The sequence below is a fragment of the Cryptomeria japonica genome, chromosome 6, assembly GCF_030272615.1.
Source record: "Cryptomeria japonica chromosome 6, Sugi_1.0, whole genome shotgun sequence".
Lineage (NCBI taxonomy): Eukaryota > Viridiplantae > Streptophyta > Pinopsida > Cupressales > Cupressaceae > Cryptomeria > Cryptomeria japonica.
The window spans coordinates 402,075,569-402,102,817 of NC_081410.1; the positions used below are offsets into that span (position 1 = coordinate 402,075,569).

At 37.4% G+C, this 27,249-nt stretch overlaps 1 protein-coding gene across 1 annotated transcript in view; it reads left to right on the plus strand.

Moving 5' to 3' along the window:
- The window catches only part of LOC131065832 (uncharacterized), a 187,081-nt gene that overhangs the window by 80,417 nt on the left and 79,415 nt on the right, over nt 1-27,249 (plus strand). Inside the window, exons 5-7 of the mRNA XM_058000469.2 lie at nt 14,978-15,072; nt 18,825-18,948; nt 20,108-20,188. Of these exons, the coding sequence (XP_057856452.2) occupies nt 14,978-15,072; nt 18,825-18,948; nt 20,108-20,188 (300 nt within the window). The remainder of the gene's footprint in view (nt 1-14,977; nt 15,073-18,824; nt 18,949-20,107; nt 20,189-27,249) is intronic.

The following is a 27,249-nucleotide window of genomic DNA, read 5'->3' on the forward strand; positions in this document are numbered from 1 at the left end:
GAACAAAATGAACTCACAACACACAAGTACCCTGGGAAAACCTCCTAGGAGGAAAAACCCAGCAAGAAAGATCCTCGGATCTGATTATGTATTAAGCATAATGTTCTGATTACAACTTATCTCTTAGGGCTTTGATGAAGGAGTTCACTCAACAATTAGGTCAGCACACAAGCTGCTTCTTAGGTTGTCTTCATCAATCAACAATAGGTCTGTAGTCTGTTGTTCAGGTCTGCACTTCTCCTTAGTGGATGAATCAACAATCAGATCTGTTCTTTCAGCATTCATAGGTCTGCTACAGTTCTGAGATAATATGCAGGGCCAGCACCTCTACTTGGATGGAGATTGCACTTTCAACAGTAGAGATGACAATGGAGGAGCTACAAAGTTTGCACTTGACTAGAAATGAATTCGCACCTTTCTGATGTATTTCGCATTAGCTGGTTGCAGACCGAATTTCACAATTGATGTATGTGTTGCAAGTGTGTGTAATGTTTCATTTTGCATCTTTATTTATATCCGTCTTATCCTTAATTAGGTCGGCTTTAGAATGTGGTATTTTGGCGCCAAAGATATTTTATCTTTTGATTTAGTGTAGCGTGTCCTTTTAAGAGGCTGGCCCTATTTTATTTGAACACGCCACATAGTAAAGAGGGCCCAGCCCCACACGCTAGAGGAGAGGCTAAAGAGCCTAGCCCTTTAGGGTGGATTCCAATGTTGCCTTAGGCAATTGGAATCCGCTCTTCACCCTAATTAAAACCAACACTCCCTCTTAATTAGGGAGAAGAAAACATAATCAGAATATCACTATCTTCTATCTTGCACACAAGCAAAGAATGGATTACATAATCAGAAGATAGCAGACTTCCATCTTGCACACAAGCATAGAATGGAATTACATAACAAAAATCTTCCATCTTGCACACAAGCATAGACTGGATCCACCTTACATTGCCCGTAGAGGGTGGTGAGGATCTTTTCTACCATCTTACATTGCTCGCATAGGATGGTAACAATTACTCTTCTCCCTGAGAAGACTACCACCTTACATTGCTCGCAGAGGGTGGTTGATGCAACACAATGCATCACTGAGGTTGAGACTCCCTCTCAACCAAAGTTTCATTTTCCAAAATGCCAAGCCTCTCTAAAGTACACAAACTTCACCTTGGATAGAGGCTTGGTAAGGATATCTGCAATCCGATCATCAGTACTGACATACTTCAGCTGAATAGCGCCTCTTTGCACCATATCCTGAATGAAGTGATAATGAGTTTCCACATGTTTTGACCTGTCATGGAACACTGGATTGATAGACATCTTTATGCAACTTTGATTATTACAATGAATGACTGTGGGTTTCCAAGGTTGTCCAAACAACCTAGCGAGAAGCTTACGAAGCCATACTGCTTCCCTAGAAGCAACACTTGCTGCGATGTACTCAGCTTCAGCTGTACTTAGTGCCACTGAGGACTGTTTTCTACAAGCCCAAGAAATCACTGCAGATCCTAAGTTGAAGCAGATGCCTGAAGTACTTTTCTTGTCTTTTACACTTCCTGCCCAATCTGCATCTGAGTAACCTTCCAGGGTTATTGGAGTTTTCATTGGATACTTCAACCCAAAGCCAACTGTGCCTCGCAAGTATCTCAGGATGTGTTTGGCTGCAACAAGGTGAACATGTTTAGGCATGCTCATGAACTGGCTGAGAGCATTCACTGCATAGCATATATCTGGTCTAGTGTTAACTAGATACATCAATGATCCAATCAACTGCCTGTATTCAGATGGATCTGCAAAATCAAAGTTAGCCGCAGAAACACTCAACTTATTTAACTTAGATTCCATAGGAGTTGACATAGGTTTACAATCCATCATTCTAAATCTTTTCAGAATATCAATAGTATATTTTCCTTGATTAAAGAAAATTTCGTTAGGTCTTTGCCATACTTCTAGACCTATAAAATAATGCATTAGACCTAAATTCTTCATTTCAAATTCTGAAGTTAATTCTTTCTTACATCTAATAATGAGTTCATCTTTACCAGTAAGAAATAAATCATCCACATATAGAACCAGAATTAGCATTTCATCATTAGATAGTTTAAAGTAAATGTTAGAATCAACATCATTCTTGCAAAACCCTAAGCTTACCAAATACTTATCAATTCTTTCATACCAAGCTCGAGGGGCCTGTTTGAGGCCATATAGTGCTTTCTTTAATCTACAAACATGAGTTTCTCTTTCATGAATATCATAACCCTCAGGTTGTTCAATATAGACTTCTTCCTCAATGACACCATTAAGGAAGGCAGTCTTAACATCCATTTGATGTAGCTTCCAACCTTTAGCTGCAACAATGGCTATTATAGTTCTAATAAAAGTATATTTAGCAACATGAGCAAATGTTTCTTCATAATCTATGCCTTCCTTTTGAGAAAAACCACGAGCTACAAATCTAGCTTTATATTTCTCAATACTACCATCAACATTATGTCTAATTTTAAATAACCATTTAGAGGAAACAACATACTTACCTTTAGGTCTAGGCACAATATCCCAGACATCATTCTTGATGATTGACTGATATTCTTCATCCATGGCTAACTTCCAGGCATGTTGGTTCAAGGCTTCTTCAACATTGCATGGCTCAGACTCAATGAGATTGCTCATCAATGCAACATAGTTGGAGAGTACTTGAGGTCTCTTGCTTTCTTTGAAGGTACCACTGGGGGCTGCAAATCTTTCAACTTCTTGAATGGTGTTTCTCACCCAAAGTGGCCTCTTTTTGCTAAAAACAATGTCATTAGGTACATCCGTGGGATCCATAGGCTCAGGTGGATCATTATGCACTTCTTGAGGTGGAGGCACAATAGACTCCCTCTGAATCTCAAGGTTAGTATCAACATTCATATCTTGATTATCATTAGCCTCATCAATAACATGAGAACCTTTTGATTTCTTAAATGCAATATCTTCTTCAAAAGTAACATCCCTACTTACCTCAACATACCTTTGACCTGGAATGTAGATTTTGAAGGCTTTGGAGGATTCATTGTATCCAACTAGCATTCCTTTCTTCCTGAAAGGCTCCAACTTGGTTCGCTTTTCTTTGGGTACATGAACATATACAGGACTTCCAAAAATTCTTAAGTGGCTGATGTTAGGTATGGATCCAATGAAGGCTTCTTCAGGAGTCATATTCTTTAGAACACGCTAAGGACATCTATTCTGAATGTATACTATTGTGCTAGAAGCCTCAGCCCATAGAAAAGTCTGCAAATCTTGATCATGAATCATAGCCTTTGGAGCCTCAATAATTGTTCTATTCTTTCTTTCAACAACCCCATTTTGTTGAGGATTGTAGGGAACACATAACTCCCTCTTAATTCCTATCTCAACACAAAAATCGTGAAAGCTACCAAAGGTATACTCACCTCCATTGTCAGATTTTAAACATTTAATTCTTTTACCAGAAATGTTTTCAGCCAATGCCTTAAACTCTTTAAATCTACTTAAGACTTCATCAGATTCTTTAGATTTCAAGAAGTAGATCCAAGTTTTCCTAGAGAAATCATCTATGAAGATTACATAATAAAGAAATCCACTAGGAGATGCTACAGACATAGGACCACATAAATCAGAGTGAACAAGTTCTAGTTTTTCTTTAGCTCTACTTTCACTTTTATGAAAAGGGCTTTTAACATTTTTACCCATAGCACAACCTTTGCATGTATCATCATGAATTTGACTGAGTTTAGGCATACCTTTGACAATCTTTCCAAGGGAGGGAAGTGCTTGAAAGTGTAAGTGTCCAAGTCTTCTATGCCATAGCTCACAGGATTCGGGAGCCTCATTAATGAGGGCTTGAACAGGGTTAGCAGAGAGCTTATATAAACTATGATATCTATTTCCAATTATACGAGCAAATTTAAAACTAGCCTTCTTAGGCCAAGCAAGGACTTTACCCTCACAAAATGTAATTTGATAACCTTTATCTTCTATAGCAGAAATAGAAATTAAATTTCTTTTAATTCCAGGAACAAATAAGATGTCACTAAGGTGAAGAGAAATATCGGAATCTAAATTCAAAGAAGTAGTGCCAGAACCTCTTACCGAATATTTAGCATCATTACCAATTACTGCATGTAGACTGGTATCTTTCTCTATTAAGTCTGAAAGATGCTCACGATAGCCTGTGATGTGTCTGGAGGCACCACTATCAATCAACCATGTGTTACTGTCTATGGGAATGCTGGTTGACAGGGAAGAAATGAATAGGAAGTCCTTGTTTTGATCTGAGACTTCATTTAGGTTGGCTTCTCTTTGCGGAGGTTCATTCTGACATTCTTTAGCATAGTGACCAAATTTGTCACATCTAAAGCATCGAACACGAGAGAGATCTCTTGGCTTCTTCCAAGTATTCTGAGCATTTGATAATTTGAAGTCTCTATTCCTCTTAGGATTATTCTTCTTCCAATGGCCACCTTTCTTGCATTGGGTTGCAAGTACATGCTGATCATTCACTTGAGCACTTTTGAGTTGTCCCCTTGTGATAAGACGCGACTCTTCTTGAATGCAATCATTCTTAAGACTATCAAGGGTAGGTAATTCAGTTCTTCCATCTATGGTTTGAATAAAGGAATCCCATGATTATGGTAGACCATTTAGAGCAATCATAACAAGATCCTTGTCTTCCATGTTATGTCCAATTGTACCTAACTGATTCTTTAGTTCTGAAATCCTCATGAAATAAGACATAACAGAATCTTCTTTTGACATCTTGATATTAAGTAATTGCTGCCTCAAAGTAATTGCCCTACTGAGATTGTTGATTTCCTAAGTACCTTGTAGATGACTGAATATTTCTCTTGTTGTAGTAAATGAGGAAATGGAGGTGACTAGGTGATCTTTAACTGAATCAATAAGGAGCTTTCAGGCCTTGACAACATTCCTTCTGAATTGCTTTAGCTTAGCTGCATCTGTAGGTTCAGTTAGCTCTTTCTCTTCTATGAAGTGAAGAAGATCTTCTTCCTCTAGGGCAATCATGATGCGAACCTTCCATGTAGCAAAGTTGAGATTTCCATCGAGTCTATCTTCAACTTTTAGCCCCATTGACCTGACCTGAGAATGAGACAACAATCTGGAAATAAAAGAGTACTAAATTCTGAGATCTGAAAGTTGATCTAGCCTATAGCTTTGAGACCATGTTAATTTTTAGACTTTCAGATTAATACAATACTCAGAAAATAGAAATCTATCTAAATTTCCAGATTAATGTTGATTGCTGTTAGTGTTAGGATTTTTCAGAATTAAGCATAAGTAGAGAAATGAACAAAATGAACTCACAACACACAAGTACCCTGGGAAAACCCCCTAGGAGGAAAAAACCAACAACAAAGATCCTCGGATCTGATTATGTATTAAGCATAATGTTCTGATTACAACTTATCTCTTAGGGCTTTGATGAAGGAGTTCACTCAACAATTAGGTCAGCACACAAGCTGCTTCTTAGGTTGTCTTCATCAATCAACAATAGGTCTGTAGTCTGTTGTTCACGTCTGCACTTCTCCTTAGTGGATGAATCGACAATCAGATCTGTTCTTTCAACATTCACAGGTCTGCTACAGTTCTGAGATAATATGCAGGGCCAACACCTCTACTTGGATGGAGATCACACTTTCAACAACAGAGATGACAATGAAGGAGGAGCTACAAAGTTCGCACTTGACTGGAATTGAATTCGCACCTTTCTGATGTATTTCGCATTAGCTGGTTGTAGACTGAATTTCACAATTGATGTATGTGTTGCAAGTGTGTGCAATGTTTCATTTTGCATCTTTATTTATATCCATCTTATCCTTAATTAGGTCGGCTTTAGAATGTGGTATTTTGGCGCCAAAGATATTTTATCTTTTGATTTAGTGTAGCGTGTCCTTTTAAGAGGCTGGCCCTATTTTATTTGAACACGCCACATAGTAAAGAGGGCCCAGCCCCACACACTAGAGGAGAGGCTAAAGGTCCCAGCCCTTTATGGCAGATTCCAATGTTGCCTTAGGCAATTGGAATCCGCTCTTCACCCTAATTAAAACCAACAGTGGTTTGGCTTCAATGGGCTTTGATTTGAAGATTTGATATTTCCATTCTTTCTGTTACTGGAGAACTTATGTTTGACATTGTGGGTATTGAGTAGCATAACCTTTAGCATCTTGAACAAGTAATTTAGTTAGCTAATGCTTGGCTTTTAAATTTGGCAGCATTTGATCAATTGCCTCAACAATGTTTTATAGTTGGAGGAAATTTTGCTCTATATTGTGATAGGAAATGTGTTAGAGGCATTGCCCCTCGATCCCATTGCTCCATCCCTAGACCTCCACAAGGGTACTGCCTCTTGACCTTGTTGGGGGCTCTGCCCCCAAATCTCCACAAGGGGCACTAGCCCTTGACCTAGCAGAGCTTGACACTACCGAAATGAACCTAGGGAAATTTGGGTAGAACCTAGGGAAACTTGGGTAGAACCTAGTAGAGCTTTACACTACCGAAATGAACCTATGCATATAACAAGTTTTTTAATTTAATTTAATTTAAATTTTATCACTTTTAGAACAAACCAGGACATAAGCTCATGCTTGACTAGGCTTGGATACTGTTGTCATTTTATGACACCCTTGGTCCATCAATGAGATCCAATCAGAGATATGTTCCATGGACCAGCGCGGCCTTAGTTGATCACAAAAGAGAAGAATCGTGAAGTCTGAAGTGTTGCCTTGTCCGGAGGAAGTTCCTCCCTTGGCCTTTTCTTCTCCCCAGAACTCCAGAACCCTGAGGTTGCGAAGTTCTTTTCTCTTTGCCCTTGTCTGTTTCCTTCTTCCTTTTCCGGAACTCCGGCACCTCGAGGTTCCGAAGTTCTTTGCCTTAGCCGCTTTCTTTCCTTCTCCGGAACTCCGGAACCCTGAGGTTCTGGAGTTCCCTTCCTTCCCTTAGCTTTTCTCCAGTTTCTCCAGAACTCCGGAACCCCGAGGTTCCAAAGTTCTTTCCCTAGCTTAGCCCCTCCTCTCCTTAGCCTTTCTCTCTTTTCCGCTGGAACTCCGGAACCCCGAGATTCTGAAGTTCCTAGCCTTCCTTTCCTTCGCCTCTTCTCTTAAGCATCTCCTTTGCCCGGAACTCCGGAACCCCGAGGTTTTGAAGTTCCTTTGCGCAGTTCCCCAGAACTTCGCAACCCCAAGGTTCTGAAGTTCCCTTCCCTTGCCTTTCCCAAAACCTCGGAACCCCAAGGGTCCGAGGTTCCCTCCTCCCCCTTCTTCCTTCTTCTCCCTGGAACTCCGGAACCCTGAGGTTCCGAGGTTCTTTCCCCTTTTGCCTTTTCTCTCTAGTTCCTCCGGAACTCCGAAACCCCGAGGTTCCGAAGGCCTTTTCCTTCTCTTCTTCTCTCTATCCCGAAACTCTGGAACCTCGAGGTTCTGAAGTTCTTCCCTTGTCTTCCTCACTTCGGGAGTCCGAGCTCCCAAAGTCTCCGGGCTTCCTTCCGACTGGCGACACTTCCGGATGGCGTGATCGACACTCAAGGCTTTTAATGCTTCTACAGTTTTGGTGACTTTTGCACTCTCTTTTGTGGAGCCACAGGATTTCCATCAAGGAGGTACGGGGCCATGCTTGGTGACTTATATCATGTCTGACTTTGGAAGGTCAGTCAATCCACCTTCCTCAGAATTGCCTTTAGAGGTATGGCTAGGTTGCTTACATGTACAAGCCAAGTGCATGCACTTCCCTGCACTCCCAGACTGACATGGAGGGGTCATGATCACCATTGTAACCCATTTTTCTCTATAAGGCTGTCAAGCCTCATTGTAAAGGGTTCTCTCCTTGCTGGCTTGAGCTTTCTTATGCTTTTCTCTTCTCTTGAAGACTTGTAATTTTTTTTGCATTTCTGCAACTGTAAGTTTGGCCATTGGCCTTATAATTAATTGAAATCACCATTCTTGCCTACCTTCAACTTATGCATGTTGTGTATGTGTTCTTATCTCCATTATAAGTGTACGTTTGTGATTTTCTTTCAGATGTATGCTGTGTTAGCTTGTTTTCTGAGTGTGACTTGTGGGAATCCTTCTCCCCTCTTGACACTTAAGCAAATTCTAACCTCCACACATGTATTGGGATCATTCATACAACTGAAGTTTGTGCATTACCTGGGTGTTTCAGTTAATTTTTTGTGTCATTTCGGTAGGGAGAGGAACAATCTCTTCTTGGTGCATCACCTCCCTTTATTTTAAGCATTTCTCTCTTCCCTTTCCCTCTGCAAGTTGTTAGGATAGGCTTAAGAGTTAGTTTTTAAGTGTTGAGTTGGTTCAACACCTGCACTTGGATTGAGAAGGAAGCCGGCCTTCTCCGTAGATTCAACCCCCTTGCGCAAGGTCCCACACTTCGGGTTTGTTTCAATGTTTCACAAGGTTGCTGAGTTGATAGCTCAGCAAGGGTGCAAGCTTTTGTGATAACAAGTACAATTTTTGTTTCTTAAAACACTTCTTGTGTTTGCCAAAGTGTTAGTGCCCTATGGTTTTGAAAAGAATGGAGAACGAATTTCTGTTTCTAAAAACCCATCCTATGCTGGCTGAAACATCCATGCCTTATGGTTTTGAAAAGAATGGAGGATGCAGTTTATTGAAATGTCCGTTCTTTAGTCTGCTGTAGCTGTTCTATCTGTGTAACTGATTATGTATGTGTTGACGTGTTTTTATGCACATGCGAACACAGAATAAAATACCAAGCTATCTTATCCTCTCTTGAACAAAGTTATCCGAATGCTGAAGATTTGCCTAAGGATCAATCGAAATAACTCCAAGGTTCTTATATGTAGGGTCTCTACATGTGGATAAGCTCTTATGGTGTGATGTGATTATGCTGGAATCACAAGGGGACTTACATTTGAATGCCTAAGCATCTGATTTGCTGGAACTCAAGTCCTATCTACTCACTGGGATAATAAAGAAGTAGCAAAGGGTGAAAGGTTCAGAAAGTCTACTCTAAGACCTAGAATGCAAGAAGATGGATGAACGACTAGGTGGAGTCCTACTGGGCTAGGTCTCATCAACAAACTGAACAATTCCATACCAGCTCAGTGCAATTTTCTAAGGGATGCTTCGAATATGTTCAAATCGTTACACCATCTGATACTGATCACCATTCAGTTAATGCATGAACAATAGACGTGTAACGACTCGAGATTAAGCTCATTCTATGCCCAGTTGACCACGCAGGGCGCCCTTGCAATCAACAGGAGGCTAGTGGTTTGGACTAGGCGGATTCCACGCGAGTGCATTCAGTAACTTACTTCATTCAATCTAATCATCTACCATCTAAAAATGGAGATTCAACAAGAAACCATGCATATTGCAAAGAAACGACACACTTCACCATAACTTCAATGAAAATGGGGTTCATTTACAATTTAGGCAACAATTTCTTGCCTTCTCTTCCTAACATACTCTAACTTCTATTCTATTCACTATTAATCATTAGCTATTCTAACCTCTATGAACTAACTATTAACCCTTACAAATGAAGAGCCAAAACTTTATATAGAGATCTCTTTACATTTCAATGGCTCTGACTGATTTACAATCAATGCTAGGATTACAAGATGGAAACCCTAATTAGGGTTTGTTACAACAAACTTCCCTTAGCCAATGAGAAAATTACATTCAATGTTTGTGAATCAATAGGAAAACAGGGGTAGGTACATCGGAGTTTGTGTCATCACTGGTGAGTCAAGTATATTGAATCTGGACATGCTGAGGTGGAGCTATCTGACTGGAGGAACAGTGACTGGGATGCCACCTTGTCTTGCATTTGTGCTTGGTTAATCAAGGAATGTTGTATTTCTTGATATTCAATGTGATGATAATGAGAAGCTAACTTTGATTAACTCTTCTGAAACTATCCCGCTTTTTTCAATGTACCCTTTCACTGACCTTGATTGATCCTCCTTTGTCTTTGATGTACTCGATGAGTGATGTACCTCGACTCTCATGTGCTTGATGAAGCCTCCTTGATTTTGCATTATGGTGATAGGAAGTCATGGTCAAGTCACCTTCTCTAGTAGCTCATTTCGCCTTGAAGTGTTTATAAAATCCTTCTTCTGATATCCTATGGTTTCTCCTTGTGGTAGAATGAGGTCCTTGAGGATGGTCAGCTCCATTGCTTGTAATTTCTTGAACACTTGAAGTCCTCCAACTTGGAAGCACTTTGAGTCCTCCTCCATGTATTTGAGGCGTCTTTAATGATGATGACACTTGAATAGGTCCTCCTTGTTTGTTCTTCCTTCTAGCCCGGTCTTGTTGATCTGCAAAACAAACCAAAAGATGATTAAGTATAGATAATATATTTATCCTAACATGGTATTTCTTACTTCAAACCATTAATAAGATGGCATTAAGATCAATTCGCTTTGAACCCTCTCCAAGGACAGGACCTATAATGCGCTCTGGATCCTCTCCAGGGATAGGACCTATAATGAGATTTTCGCTCAGGACCCTCTGGAAGGGTCAGGAGCGAAAATTGACAAAGTTGCTGAATTAGATCTCATTTTCAACCTTACCTTACCAAGATCAAATCATTCACCTCCAAAATTGCCTAGGAATAGGTTTTGCTCAAGGGCTTAGGCAAAACATTAGACCTCCTAGGAATTTCGCTCTGACCTTCTGGAAGGGTTAGGAGCGAAATTGGCATTTTTGGACAAATTCTTCACATTTTGTGACCACAACACACTCAAATGCATGCCTAAGGATGCCTCTAAGTTCAATCCACCTCAATCAATGCTAGGCTTAACACAAAATTGGGAGCAAAAGAGGTTTCAAGAAAATTCGCTCTGGACCCTTTGGAAGGGTCAAGAGCGAAATTTACATTTTGACACCATTTATCTTCTTTTCAAATCTCCCTCTATCATCATCAAGTGAATTCGCTCTCAATTTAACCTAAAACAAGATCTCTTGGGTGCATTAGATGAAATATGGAGTCCTCCTAAGGATTTCGCTCTGGACCCTTTGGAAGAGTCAGGAGCTTAGATAGATTTCGCTTTGGACCCTTTGGAAGGGTCAGGAGCAAAATTTGGAAAATTGGGCTTGTCCTTGATAAAGTCTTCTTTTAGCTTGCTTGATTAGCTTCAAACCATCTTAGGAAAATACCTTGAGGGCAATTTGCTTTAAAATTGTAAGGAAAATACATGTTTTTGAGAAATTCGCTCTGGACCCTTTGGAAGGGTCAGGAGCAAAATTGATGTTTTAGGCTCAAATTTTCCATTATTGGCTTCATTTTCAACCTTTGCTCATCGAAAACAAGTGTTTTGCCTTCAAAAATGCTTGGGAATGGATTAGTTCATAGGTTTGAGCAAGATATAATGCTTCATGGAGAAATTCGCTCTGGACCCTTTGGAAGGGCTAGGAGCAAATTTGCTCTTTTTGGCTCAATTCTCATCCTTTTTCTCTGAGCTTTGCTTTAAACTTGATCTTTGATCCTTTTCTCTGCCATGCATGACCACCATTCAATGTTTCTAGTGAGGATTTAGGTCATTTGGAGAATTTCGCCTTGGACCCTTTGGAAGGGTCAGGAGCTTAGACAAATTTCGCTCTGGACCCTTTGGAAGGGTCAGGAGCTTAGACAAATTTCGCTCTGGACCCTTTGGAAGGGTCAAGAGCAAAATTTGCAATTATGCTCAAATCCTTCACTTTCCATCACCTCACTTTGTTGCACACATCAATACTCTCTCAATCACGCCATAGGCATAAGGTTTATGAGGTAAATTAGGATTAAGAAGGGAGATATTTGGACCCTTTGGTAGGGTCAGGAGCGAATTTGAGGAATTAGTCTTAGACACCATCCAAACACTCAGATTTCACCCTCTATCACATTGTTCTCACCTTAGGACACGCCAACAAATCACCTTAAGGAAGAGCCTAGTCAAAATGTTGAATGAAAAGTGCATCTTAACAATTTCGCTTAGGTACCTTTGGAAGGACAAGACCTATCTAGGAATTTCGCTTTGGAACCTTTGGAAGGGTCATGAGCGAATTTTCTCTTTTTGCACAAATTCCTCATAGAACTTCACCTCACTTGGTTGCAACTTACTCACAAGGTTTGCATGAATCAATCTTCCTCAATCATGCCAAAGATTTTGTTCTAAACAAGGAGATCAAAGGAAATTCGCTCTGGACCCTTTGGAAGGGTCAGGAGTTAAATTTGCCTTTTTGGTCAAATTCCTAACATTTTCATCATCCACTCTTGTTTGAATATGCTCACAAGGCATAAATAGGTCATTCCCCATTCAGTCAAGGCGTAGGAGCAAGGATTTGAGGTCTCAACTGGGGGCAAGAGAGGAGTCTAAGGAAATTCACTCTGGACCCTTTGGAAGGGTCAGGAGCGAATTTTGCAAAAAATGCTCAAATTCTTGACCTTTCTCCAAATTTTCAAGTCTAGGCTTGGTCGTTAGGCATTTTTAAGGGCAAAATAGGTCAATTTTATACCAATCAATGCCTAGAGGACAAGAACTCATCATCCATTGACTTGACCAACTCAAACCTTTAAAGGGAAAATTTTTGATGATACTCACTCATGAACCTTCATTCACTTCCTTAACTCAAAGACATACATCTCCAAAGGCAAGACTTCTAGCAGGATATAAGGACTTCGTCAAACTCAATCAAGACTTAACCTAGAAACAAGAGCAAGGCTTGACCTAGAGAAGGTTTTCAAAGAGACCTTGACTTGGACCACCTACTGACCCACCTCAACTCAAGCAGACCCTGTTATCCTAATGAGCCCTCTGGCAACTCCCCAATGCAAAGGCTAAAAGCCAAGACCAAACAACTAAGCAAAGAAAACTAACCCTAGAAAGCAAAAAGTAGGGGTCCCCATTTGCAATGGGGCGATGTGTGAATACGTCACAACAGTATGTAGAAATTTTATAAGTTTCCTGATAATATTCAACCGAACATGGCAAGCACTTTACAAGCTTTACTAATTATTTAATATATTATATGAAATATTTCTAATAATCTAAGTTTTTAGGTTTTCTATCTTTATTTATATAATATATATACTGTATATTTAATATTAATTAATTTAGTAAATAAATACACTTGTAATATAATAATAATAATTATTTATAAATTTATTTTTTAATATTTTTTATATATTACAAATTTTAATATTTGATGTTATGTGGCATTCTAAGCTCTCTCTCTGTCCCTCTTATATATATGTGTGTGTGTGTGTACACAGACACACACATTTTATATGCTTTTTGTACCAACAAATGCAAAACGAACATGACCCCCAATGTTTTTTTGCCAAATTTGCAAAATAAATCCATGAACCTGAGCCAAAATCTGGCTACACACACACACACACACACACACTTTATATGCTTTTTGTACCAACGAATGCAAAACAAACATGACCCCAATTTTTTTTTGCCAAATTCGCAAAATAAATCCATGAACCTGAGCCAAAATCTGGCTACACACACACACTTTATATGCTTTTTGTACCAACGAATGCAAAACAAACATGACCCCAATTTTTTTTTGCCAAATTCGCAAAATAAATCCATGAACCTGAGCCAAAATCTGCCTACATACACACACACATTTTATATTCTTTTTGTACCAACGAATGCAAAAATGAACAGGACCCCCAACTTTTTTTTGCCAAATTTGCAAAAAAAATCCATGAACCTAAGCCAAAATCTGAGCCAGAACTGCCAACATTTGGGTGAAAGCTGCACAACACTTTACCTTTCTAATGATTATCAAGTATTTTTTAAAGTTGAAAAATTTATAAGTAAGAAGTTCTCTAAGAGAATTAATCCTTTAGAGGAGCAGATAGAAATATCCAACAATATATATGATAATAAAGCTACTAAGTGCAAACTCAAATGCAATCATCATCACATCATTGTAACATGATAGAATAGATGGAATGGAATGCTTTGATTGATATAATTATGGTTTACATGGTCTCAAATATGCAGGCTTGACTTTTATTAGATGTGACAATAAATCATGGACTTCTCTGATCAACTCAAAACACACATGCATATTAAAAGCATAGGGTCTATGTGTGACAGTTTATCTACAACCTTCAAGACACTGACTATCAACAATTCAAAAGTAATAAACTCTTTTAACAGTTAAATGTTATATGAAGTTATAACATTCTTTCGTTGATGCATTGTAGGTAAGAACACACCACCTGAAAGTGTTGTCTAAATTTTTATATAGGTATTTTGCTTTCTGTCTTAGGTTTGATTGCTTTATTTATTTTTAACTATCATATATCATACAGTGGAAGCATATTTTTTCTGCAACCACAATGATATTTATGGAGATTATAATAGGCCTGTCAATATAAATACCTTTTCGTCTGGATCAGGTTGAGAATGGATTTTAGTTTGAGGTATGGCAAGTTTTAGGATGGGAGTTACTTTCCTGCGTACTCAATAAAAATCCTTGATCATGGGTGGAATATGAACATACTCCTATCAGGAATCTCACATTAGATACTAGGAGACTATGTGTCTGGGGGTTGCACTTTAGAATCATATTAGTCTTGACCATTCCCCTGGCATATTTCTCAGACATGTTCAGGGGAATCTGGGATCATACAGTGATTTTTGATGCAGATAGCAGTCTTCATATTGGGGAGTAGAAAGAAGTTATTTCCTTCTGCTGTCTCTCACCTTAACGGTTATATTTTACTTGTTGGCGTTCTTCCTTTATATTTCAGATTTTGTGCCCATAATTTTGTACATCTTGTTACGAGGAGTCACTCTTCTTAGTCTTCTACTCCCTTTTTCTCTTGTAATATTTAGATATATGTTATTCTATTTCAATTGCCATACATTTCTGATTTCTGTGTGGTTTAGAATTTAGATATTCTACATGGAAGCTCAGCTAAGGACTGGCATATAACTCCCTCTGGTTTATGTTTGCAGAAGGATGATCTAAAGGCAGTTGTCAGATTTCTGCGAGAAGATGAACAAGTTTCGTGCATTGGCTTGTGGGGTCGATCGATGGGGGCTGTAACAACGTAAATGCTTTCTTCACCTATGTCTTTAACAATTCAAATAGAAAATCTCTTTACATGTTGCATGTTTCTTGGTTCGACTGATCATTTAGGATAAGAGGGTCAGATGATTTTTGGAAATTATACATGAAATTTTTGTCATTCTTTCTTTCTATGTAGCTTTATCATCTTCTGATACATATATATATATATACCTATGCATATGTTGGTTGAAAATTTTGTACACCTGGGAACATGTGCAAAATTGTGGTTTCAATCACAGCGTGTGAGTTTAAAACTCTCATAATTTAAGGGAAGACTCCCCCTTTTCTACTATTACTAACTAAACACTAATCTAACTTGGGTAGGACAACATCCTTTTCTTCTTTTTCAAAAAAGATGATATTCTTTTCTCTTCCTAGAAAAGAAATAGCAGTTAAGAAAACAAATACAACAACTTGAAGAACTTTAACAATTACAAGAATGTTTATACGAAAAGGAAGTGAAGTTTTTGTGAAAGCTCAAAGTCTTCTGTCACTTCCCCGTGATGAGAAAATAGAAACAAAGGTCAAAGTCCTTTACTTTCAACTATCCTATCTACCTTTCCAAAATGATTTAAACAAGAACAACGTACAACATATAACAGCACAAAGTCTGCTGATATGGTGCACTTCTGAACTACTTCAAATGAGAACAACCACAAGCACAAACTCTTGCAACTCTTCTCAGTTTGGAACACTTAACTACAATAATTTAACCCTCAATACTTGCAGCACAAAGTCTACAAGAGGTCAGATTAAAACTCCTTTCAACAACTCTGTTAGAACCTCAAAGAAATGTAGAAAATATACCACTATGACATAAGAACACAATGGATATAAGGATAAGACTTCAACACAAAGTTTGAAACTCAAAGCCTTCTTAATATTACTTGAGAGAACAATTTACAAGTATGAAGCACAAAGTCTTTATGACTGTAAATTTTTTCAGAGTTTTCTTGCTTGCTAAAAAGATAAAATTAATAAAGAACACCCTCCGATATATATAGGAGAGGAGCTGAGAGCAAAATGTGGGAGAAGCCCAACTAACTAAGACTTATTCCACAACTAACTAGACTTATTCCAAATGACAGTCCTATTGTCTTTCGACTTGTAATTTATTTACATGTAATTATAGGTTACAAGAATGCAAGTAATGTGACTATTTGCAATTACAACTTTTGATATTACATGCAATTTGTCAAAACCAATTTACAAATGCATAATTGAAATTAATCTAAGTGTCTGAGACATGACTCTATTTACATCATCCTCTGTCTAAGAGGTCTTCATGTTGCTACAAGATGCTGACACTTGAAGTATTTGAGGTCAGTGAAGGTATTTGTCTAGGAACATCAACTTGCATCATTTGACCATGAATGGTAATGACAGTGACCTTATGAAGATCAACCATTGAATTTGAAGATAATAAGCATTCTTTATTAACTACTATGATAGTGGAAGTCATTGCTTCTTACCACATAGCATTGCTATAATGCATTGTAACAATGCATTCCTTTGTTGCATTATTCCTTCATTTGTCAAGTCCTCTCTGCTTCATGGTTCATGATATTTTGACCCTTTTGGTGCATATGACAGTGTACTCTTTTCATTTGACATCATTATTGCCATCAACATATGACAGCACTGGCTTTTGCTTGCTATCTTCACATGTATTGAGATCCCTTGCAATCGGGTTTTAAAGACCTGATTGCAAGTGAATACACTTCAAAATGCTTATGCAATATGGGCTTGCAATCGGATCTTGAAGCTCCAATTGCAAGTGGAAGGGAAATATGAAGGCAACGAATATGAAGAACATGCTTGGTAAAAATGAAACAAAACTTGCAATCGGGGTTTTGAAAACCGATTGCAAGTGTGAAAGGTTTGGAAAGTAGGCGCAAACTTGCAACCAAATAATGCAAGCAACAAACTTGGAAGGAATACCTGCAATGAAGGAAACTAGGTTACATGCTTGCAATTGGGTTTCCAAGACCCGATTGCAAATATAATATGATGGCAATAGAAAGGCTTGCAATCGGGTCGTAAAACCCAATTGCAAGTGATCACAACTTGCAAATGAAAGACAAATACATACATACTTGCAATGTTGGACTTAAAACCCGACTTGACTTTGACCAAAACGCACAACCAAAGGGACTTTAGTTGTAGTCGGGTCCTAAAGACTCGATTGCAACCCGATTGCAAGTGTTATAGGTTCGAACTTGCATTTCGGGTCTTAAGACCTAACTTGCAAGTAATAATACAACTTGTAATGATGCTTCGAAAACCCAATTTTGCAAGTAACTTGTAATCAGGTTTCTAAGACCTGATTGCAAGTAAAGTTAACTTGTAATGTGAGCAAAAAGTTCCTACTTGTAGTGAGGTCAAAAAGTTCCTACTTGCAAAATCCGAAATTGCACAAAAAGCTAGGAAAATGAAAGCAAAAACCAACCAAAACTTGGACAACGATGACAAACATACCCACTGATGATTAGACATTAACAAATATGAGTTTTGAACATCGTAAAATGTGCCTTAGAGAAGAAAACTATGAATTTTGAGTAAAATTTTTAAGGGTTGTCAATTTTTTGAAAGTTCACAAAATTGAGACAACAGTATATATACAAACATATCTACGTACAAACATACATAGATACACATATACATGTGCACACACAAAAATACAGTATGCATATTTATGTCAATGGTACAAGACTCCTTGGAAAGCTGATTTTTGACTCAGACTTGGACTCAGCATGTAGACTTGGCAAATTGAAAAATCCATGAAATTTAGAGATTTTCAATGATTTGAAACTTTTATCACTTACCCTTTAATAAATAAACTTTAAAGACATTTATAAACTAATCATATAGAAGCTATTTTAATCATGTACAGAAGTATACATTGATCGCATGAGTATATAAGTGGATTTTAGCTAAAGGAAAACACATTTTTAAAATAAATAAATCTTGTCAAGTATTTTAGGAAATTAGTTGTGGATTATGATATCAATGACATCAAACACAAAACTTAGAATATATAGTCATAAATTGTGGTAGAAAGGAGCTTATATCACTTGTGGAGTCATGTGCTTGTATCTTAGACAAGTTTGTGAACGCTGCTACAACCATTGGAGCATTACTTAGGATAGGAATTGACTTAGCAAACCAGAAGTTAAGTTAGCATTCTCGGTACATATTAAAAGCAATGTACATATTTCTTAGTATTTTCCATGATCTTATGAATATTCAGAAAATGACAACAAAAATGATAAGACAAAAAAAACTGGACAAGGATTGAATATGACTTGCACTTGGAAAAGTAACAGATTTTAGCTTAAAACTTAACACAATTCAAAAATTTTCAAAGGTTTGCATTAGGCACTTTCTTGTTGCTGCTATTATTGTTGAATGCGATTGAGAATTTTATGACCTATTTTGGTGATTTATGGACATGAATGTAATATAATCCCCTTTCATTTTCCCTTTCATCTGATCTTTGGGATAATATTTCCATGACAATTGTCATGAATCCATGATAGATATTCCATGTATCAGCCGACAGTTCTGTTACATTAATCCATTTTTTTAGCAGTTGGTCATGCTCCACATTAGAACCTAGTCCTTGAAATATAGTATGTTTCTGTTTAGTTGCTTTGGTATACTTTATACTATATGACTGTATCTTTTATAATGTGTGGCATTTGTTTTGATGTGTTATATTATTAAATGCAGCTTGATGTATGGAGCTGAAGATCCCTCAATTGCAGGGATGGTCCTTGATAGTCCATTTGCAAATTTGGTTGATTTGATGATGGAGTTGGTTGATGTATACAAGATGCGCCTTCCAAAATTTACTGTATGTATTTCACTTGGAGATCATAGAATTTAATATTAGTTGCTGTATGTGTATGAAAATTTGATCTTTTGAAATTTTTCTTCCATTATATATGACAAAGACAAAGTTCATTTCAAAATAGATAAATTGCAAATGAAAAAGTTAGGTACAAAGGTAAAAACACAAGAATTGACTGGATTCCAACAACCTGGAAGCAAAGCACTGTTTTTTTGTTTGTTCCACAAGAGTTAAAAAGTAGCTTGACTGTTGTCTCAATGTTGAACCATATTTCATCAAGGAAAAACCCTGTACATTTGACGGAGTTGAAAATTCAAAATTGTAATGGTGGGGTCACATTTTTCTATAAATGTTGATGCCCAATGAATGTTGTTATTGTCATCTCAGAATTCGTAAAGTTTATGGAAATCTTATTCAAGTGATCTTTACTTGCAGTGATAATAAGTGGTTGCAAGTCTTGAACTGTCTGGTATCTCTTCTCTTTTACAAGTTCAATTATTTTTATGGCTGCTGGCAAGTATTATAGAAGAGCTTATGACACAGAGTTCAAAGATATATTAGATGATTAATGCAACTCAGGTTTCTCAAAATCTTAAATTTCTTTCACATGAAGCCTAACATTAATATGATATGGTTTCTTTTCCTTTTACTTAATGAAATGCCTTGTTTTAACATGGAATATTCTTTTCAACTGTTCCACGTTTTCCTGAAGAATCAAAGGGGACTTACAATGGTGACAAGAAGATGGCCTCCTTGTGTTCCAGTTCTGAAATAAACAACTATAAGAATATTCCTTTCCAAAGGAATTAGCTCAGAGAAAGATTTTAGATATTCTACTTTATCATGATGCTTCCAATCTGTACCCTTAATGTTGGTGGTTGGAGGAATTTAATAGATTATTTGTGCCTTTTAATATTTAGGTGTGGAACATTTCTTTTATTTGCAATGCTGTAATCTTGTATGGCTGTAATGATGTAGAATATTAATCTCTTCTTTCTATGAGATAATATCTAGCAATTGCCATTATAAACAAGAGAAGAAAGGAGTAATTAAAAAAGTTGGAGAAATGAGTTGAAGTTTTAACCCATTCCTTTTTGGTCTTTTGGCAAATTAAGCTATATATACTGCCAATGGTGAATACCTTGGATTATTTTTGTTGCAGGTTAAAGTAGCAGTACAATATATGAGAAAAGTAATCCAGAAGAAAGCTCGCTTTGACATCATGGATCTTGATGTTATTCAGGTTTTTGCTGATATCTGCTGAACCATTCAACTTTCCTTTTGAAAAATTATGCCATTGTTAATGGATAGATTGTTTTACACAGGACTATTAAATTCTTAATATTTTGAATCTCACTAAAATAAGCTTAGTGTGGAAGATGTGCCATTTTGAATGAGACTGCTGACTCTCGATTTGATAATCTAGTTATTATGGACATTAGAGAATATTAGTATTAGTTTTTGATAAAGGTAAAGGTGGGCTTTTGAAAGGGCCCAAAGCTTTTTGCAACAAAACAGGCAAAGGTGTACAAAAAATGTTTCATGAGAAATGGAACAACCTAGGGCCGAACAAACAGAAGAATACAAACAGAAACAACAAAAGGCCCAGAACCGCTTGCCATTCATCAGGAAGGAAGTTAATCTGATCCTCATAAGAGTTTTCCATGCTATCCTTCTCAAGGTTGATGACATCGTTGAGAGCTGGAGTTCTGGCCTGGGTTCTCTTTGTAGGTTCTTTGTTGATAGTGGGACTTACACTCTTTTTACGTAAATTTTGTAATGCAAACAAGCTGGTAGCAGAATTTTTAATAGTGTTCTCACTAAAATTGACCACTTTGATGAGGTTATTGTTTATTTTTCTTGCCTTTTTTGCAGCACCGGCATTCTCCTATCCAAGTTTTCTTTCCTATAAAAATTGAGCATATCATTTTAGCCTCGTCCCACTACCGCTTATCAAATTGAATTTTCCCTTTGTTATTACCATCCTTACCAAAGAGCTGATTTTCTAGGCAATGTAGTTTGTTTTCCAAATTTCATATTGAATCATAAACCACTTTTGGATGCTGTTTTGAAGATTCAAGTTGTCTTCCAGCTTGTTGACCTTGTTCACTAGACTGCCACAGCCATCGTAACAGCAGGTTTGGTCTTATTTGGAATCATTAGAAAATTAGAAATGTTCTGGGGCTTAACATTCATTTTTCTAGAGGGGCCTTCAAGGTCAATCTCCTTACCCTTCTTATTGCTATAATGAGACTTCATGAACCGTTCACTAGTCCTATCAATAGAAGGTTGAGGTTTAGGAATAGAGAGGGTAGGGCTTGTTGGAGGGACAATAATTTTTACCAGCTTAGGGCCTCACTTTGTCAGGGATCTTTGGGTCTATTACAAGAGTTTTTTGTTTATCAACCACCACCACCTTGGTAGGAATAGGGGAAGCAAAGTTATCCTTGGGATCTGAAGGATTTGGAATAGAAGAATTGGGGTTAACAGAAGGGGCAAAAACAAGAAGTCTGGCATTGGAGGTAGCAAGTCTCAGCATAAGAGGAACTCGAGTATAGTTAATGATCTTGGTATATAAAATAGGAATAGGTTTTTCACAAGCTCATATTTATGCAATCTATAAATCAGGCCTTGGTCAGGGGTAAATTAAACTTCCTTAAGAGAACATTGATGATAAAATTCTCAAGGTAACTAAGAAGGAAGAAAGGGAGACTCATATTTTTCTTGTGCCTTAAATGATTAAGCATAGGAAAATGGTAGCTGAAGATCATTTGTATCTTCCCTCTAGAGTAAAATACTTGATGAGAATGTTGGCAACCTCATCCTAGGTCTTGGGAAGAGCTTCTCTCTTGCAACAAATCTGAAACCTTTTAACTTTTTCTTTTCTTCTGAGGAATGTGTCAATGTGCTCCTGATTTTTGGTCTTTATAGTCTTCTTGAGTTTGAGCCTGTCCATGGCAATTTTTTTAGCCTCAACTATATGTTCCTTTGAGATAGTGAAATAAATGCCCTTGACATACACAACTCAGTTCTTCCACATTCTAACAAACTCATTGGAGTTCACAGGGTCATAAACATTACTGGACTCGCAAAAAATGGTGAGATCCCCTCTTTCAAGGATATGCCAGATTGTAGGATTCTTCTTGACGTGGTTGCAGGAAGAAGTTTCAACCCTCAATCTATCACCACCATCTAGCTCGCACTGTTGTAAGCCCTACTGTTATTTCCGTTGCAGATCCAATTCTTAGTGCAAATATTGATGAAGAGACAGTTCTTGAAGTTGAAATAAGAGGACAAATCATCCAACCAATGCTCGATCCAATCAGCACATGTCATAGCAAAGAAGTACACATGCTGTATGTACTTAGAGTCATTAAGTTTTATTGTCATGCCCTTGATTTGAAAACAAATCATATATTACATTTAATAATGCTGGAGTGACTAAAGGAATAGGACGACCCAGGGTTAAAGGAGAATGCCACTCAGATCATAGCCTTTGTTATTGATAAAACATTGCCTTTAATCCAGCGCAGAAAGCACAAGGTTAGCGATTCATAATTGAAAGGGGCATTGGCTAGTTTGAAAGGAAATAATCAGTTATGGAGGGATGTGTCACTTAAGTGGAGTTATGTTTCTTGTTTGAGTGACTCTTCAACCCATTTTGGGGGATTATATATAGGGTGGGCTTACTCTTAGAAAGGCATTGAAGGATAAAACAGGGAAATCAGTAAATAAGTAATCTGATCTAGATTAAGAGCAGAAATCTGAATTATTATTATCAACCTAGAATAAGTGAACCTATGTGTGGAAGTGTGGTATGAATTTATGAATGCCATATTTATTCTTTGCTGAAATTATATAAGGATAATTGTAAGTAATTGAGTTGCTTTCCAATTTAAGTGAAATTAGTTGTATTTCTATTTTGATAAATATGTGATGACATATTCATTTAGTTTATCTATTTTGAAGGCCGATCAACCTTTCAAGTTCTTGAGAGGTGAAGACTTGACATACCCACCATCAAGTATGCAACCCATAAGGGGTAAAGCCTCGTGGGCTGGGAGGCGTATGTGTGCTCTCGAGCTTGGTGGAGAGAGGTAGTCTTCATACTCTTATCAAGCATGTCAGCCATCAGGGATTAAGCCTCGTGGGTTGGGAGGCTGATTAGTGCTCCTAGGCTTAACAAGGAGGACAACCAGCCTCCAAGGTGGACTGAGAGATGGAGTGGACCATTTTTGTAATGTCCCCTTCTTAGCCAGCGTTAGTCAATCAGGGTTAGTCTATCACCAAGGCCTCGTAGACTAACATGATGGACAAAGGACCCAGGTTGGGTTGATTTTCTGTTGGTTCAGATGGGTTGCTTCGGTGGATTGGGAGGTATCAGTTATTAATTTTGATGTTTGAATGTTACCAAGTTAAAACTATATTAAAACCCAAGTTATACTCCTTCAAAGTTCACTTAAGTCTAGAGAGAGAGTATCACTTAAGTCTAGAGAGAGAGTATGGACGCCTTACGAGAGAGAAAGTGGAGTTCACTACATGTTGGGGTTATTTTTAATATTGCAAATGATATTAAAAGGTGACTTTAAAAAGCTAGAATTATAAAGTTATGAAAATGACTTTATATAAAATCACTTTCCTTGGCACCAACCCAAGTGGAGTTAGAAATGATAAAAAGGTGCTAGTGAGACATTAAAATTAAATAAAATCAAATTAAAATCATAAAGGGAGCTTGGGAAAGAAACCCTAATTAGGGCATATGGTTTTGGAGTTTTATAAAAAGGCACTTGGAAAACATTTTGGGGTATGTTATGTTATGATGGTTATTTTTCACTTTGGCTTCCTGAGAGGAGCTTAGCTGATCTGAGGGTTTGGAGCAGCTCGTGGAGACCAAAACCTTCACAGGTCATCACACCTGCAGTTGTGAAAGATCTTCCAAGGGTAAGGAAATCCTACTTCAAGGGTTTCATTTGGGCAACAAAGAAATCAGTTTTTGAATTTTCATTGCTGGTTTTTTCTGAGTAAGCAGCTTGCTTGCCTAGATGCACCCTTTCCTGACCATTTTGGAGTTGAAATCAGCTATCCTACTGCTGTTTGGTGTTGAGCTGCATCAATTACTTCTTGCACCACATTTTGGAGCAAGTTTACTACAACTTTCAAAGGTTGAAGGGGTTACTACAATAAAAATTCAGACTAAGCTAGGCTGTACCAGCTCCATAGAAAGTAATGATTTCTAGGCTAAGTTGTCTAGGTTTTGACAACTCTTTTGCACTTATTGAGCACCAAGATCAGACTACCCTGTTAAGTGGTTTTTTGAGTTGAAAAGGGCAGTTTTGAAAGAGCTGCAAGTAATTTTCTGAGTGACCTAAGTGGTTGCCAACTTGGTGTTTTCTTAGTATTCTATGTGGCTGTTAGCTTGGTGAATCAGACCTACAAGACAGCTGTTTGGAGCTTTCCTTCATCAAGTTTTGAAGGACTTTATCTGGATATGCTTTATTTTGATATGTAACACATTTTCTTGAACTGGGTTGCTCTTAGAATCAACAAATCTTGTCATTTCAGACTTGCAACCAAATCTGGAAACTATTGTTAAAGAGGATATTGTGATGTTGCATCCATTTCTCACATCAGACAATCAGTTCCAGGGAAGCAGCCGTTAAAGTCATTGTAACAACTCCTATATATTATTTTGTGATCATAATTCATACCTGAACCAAGGAGCTATTAAACACGTATGTCTTGATATGTTGTATGTTCAAATCATTAAGTTGATAAGGTTTACCATTGCCTATTGCAGTTTGATTTTCATATCAGGCTTGAACTATTTTGTAATCAGACTCATATCAGTGGTAAATAAAGTTCATTTGAAGCTGGATTATCATTATTATTGTTGGCAAAGAAGTGTTATATGTTTATTGCATGTTGGTTTATACATTTGCGTTGAAAAAACTCTCAAAACGCATCCTACAATCACATAAAATCAGTACATTAGTTGCAGACCAAAATTCAGAGGCAGCTTATAGTGCCCCACACCAGGGTGGGACATTACAATTTTCCACCCAAGCTCTCACAATACAAGGATAACTATTCCTGAGATTGGAGTTTACAAAGTTTCTATCTAATTGCTAATATGGTTACTATAGGAATATGCTTAGGATGATTATTAATGCTATTGATTATGTATGCATTTATATGTTACTGGATTCCTAACCCTGAAAATAGTTGGCCTCATAGTTTACATTTCAAATGTTGACTAACATTATTGTAGGGCCTAAACTAAGATTTATATTGGAAAATAACTTTTATTTGGTAAGTTGGTATTTTAAATGAACTATATTTCTTATTTTAATTGAACTTGTGGTTTTAGGGCAAGTTTTAGAAATGTCCCAAAGGGGAACATTACATGTATTCCTTGAGTCATCATACAGTCAATTCAATGTTCAAAGGTAGGGAGCTAGCTTCATAACAATAAATCCATTCATTTAGAAAAACCCCCACATTAGCATGAAGATCAATAGAATAGTTGCCTTCCCTATATATATGTTGGATTGTGATATTATTGAAAGATTTCAACTACTCCAAAGAATTAAGGATGGTATCCTTAAGAGACTAGTTAATATTTGCCCTGGAATTCAAAGCCTCTATGAAATTTCTAGAGTTTCATTATACCACCTAATTGGAAATATTGAGGTTTTTGGTGAGATGTATTCTCCAAAGATCAGCAGGGGTTTTTGCCAAATTGCTGGTTTGACTGCCCAAATTTCCTATGAATGCTACCTCCACCAACTCTTTCCGAGACATCTTTGGAAGCTTCATGAAAGCTGAGTTTGATCCAACCATATCAAGTGTTTTGTAGTCAGTAGAAGCTGTTGTCTTTTGCTTATCTCTGTTGACCCCATCAAGAAAAGACCTAATATTCCAGCTCTTAGCAATTTCTCTTTCAATAGTGAAAGGAAAGTTTTTTGGTTGTTAATTTGTGAAGACACCATGAGGAAGAGCTTGGAGTGATATTTATTTGATAATAGGGTGCTTGAAGGGGGGGTCCCAACCGATGGCCAATGCATTGATATCCTGAGGGTAGACCAATTGGATTTGAAACATATTAAAGATACTGTGCATCAAATTTGAAGCATAAGGACATTTGATAAACAAATGCTTGATTATTTCTTTAACTTCTTTCATAGAGCACCTATATTAGCTTGGGAGAAACCTTTGTGCTTGAGGATATCAATAGTGAGAATTTTTCCATGACAAGTAGAACACCGAAAATGTTAATTTTGGTTATGAGGAAATGGTTCCATATTTGATTCCAGCTAAAATCAGATGCAGGTAGCTCCAACAATAGATTAAAACTAGATTTGACAGAGTACATATCGAGATACTTGACCAAACAATTTTATCCGCTCTAGCAAGTAAGTTGAAGCAGAAAGGGTTAAATTTACTTACAAGATCCTCCAAGGCAGCAATATTAGGGATATCATGTAAGCTTTTGGAAATCTTTCAAGTCTTGCATTCCATGCTTTTGATGTTGGTTAATTTCCAATCTCTATCCAATGAATTAACATTAAAGATTTGTTATCAAGTTAAGACCCTTAATTGCCACTACTGAGTTAGGGACAAAAACCTTTGGTTCAGGCAGATCCGAACGCACCTTCAAGTTAAGGATGATAACCCTTAATTGCCACTGCTGAGTTAGGGACAAAAGCTTCTGTTTCAGACAGATCTTAGAGCACTTACAAAGTAGACATACAAGAGGAGATTATCACAGTTTGCAGGAGAATTATAGCAGGAAATCAAGATATGATTTATAGTTAGAATTGTGTCAAAAATAAGTAATCTGAATTTTATAATAAATTCATAATTTTAGACAAAGTCATTACCATATAATAAATTCATAATATTGTTTTAAGGCGAAAATTTGAAATGCTCTAGACATTACATCCATTCTCCTTGTTGCCTCGAATACGGAAGCACCAATGTATTGTGAACAACCTCTTTGTGCTCTAACCTATTCCACCTTTAGTTGTTGTACTTGCAATATAACTCTACCTTCAACTGTTCCTCCACTTTTCCACATCCGAGTTGAATTTGTAGAGTTGTAAAGAGCTCTTATGTACCAAACTTGGTGCCCAAAGATGACTCTTCATTCCAAACATTGATCCCTTGATTGGCCTCGTAGAAATGTGTAAGGACAGAATTTGGCTCCAAAAATGTTCCCTCCAACCTAAGTGCCCAAACTTGGAAATGGAAGATCACATGAAATGCCACAAATGAAGGAATATCAAGAGACACATGTTGGCTCCT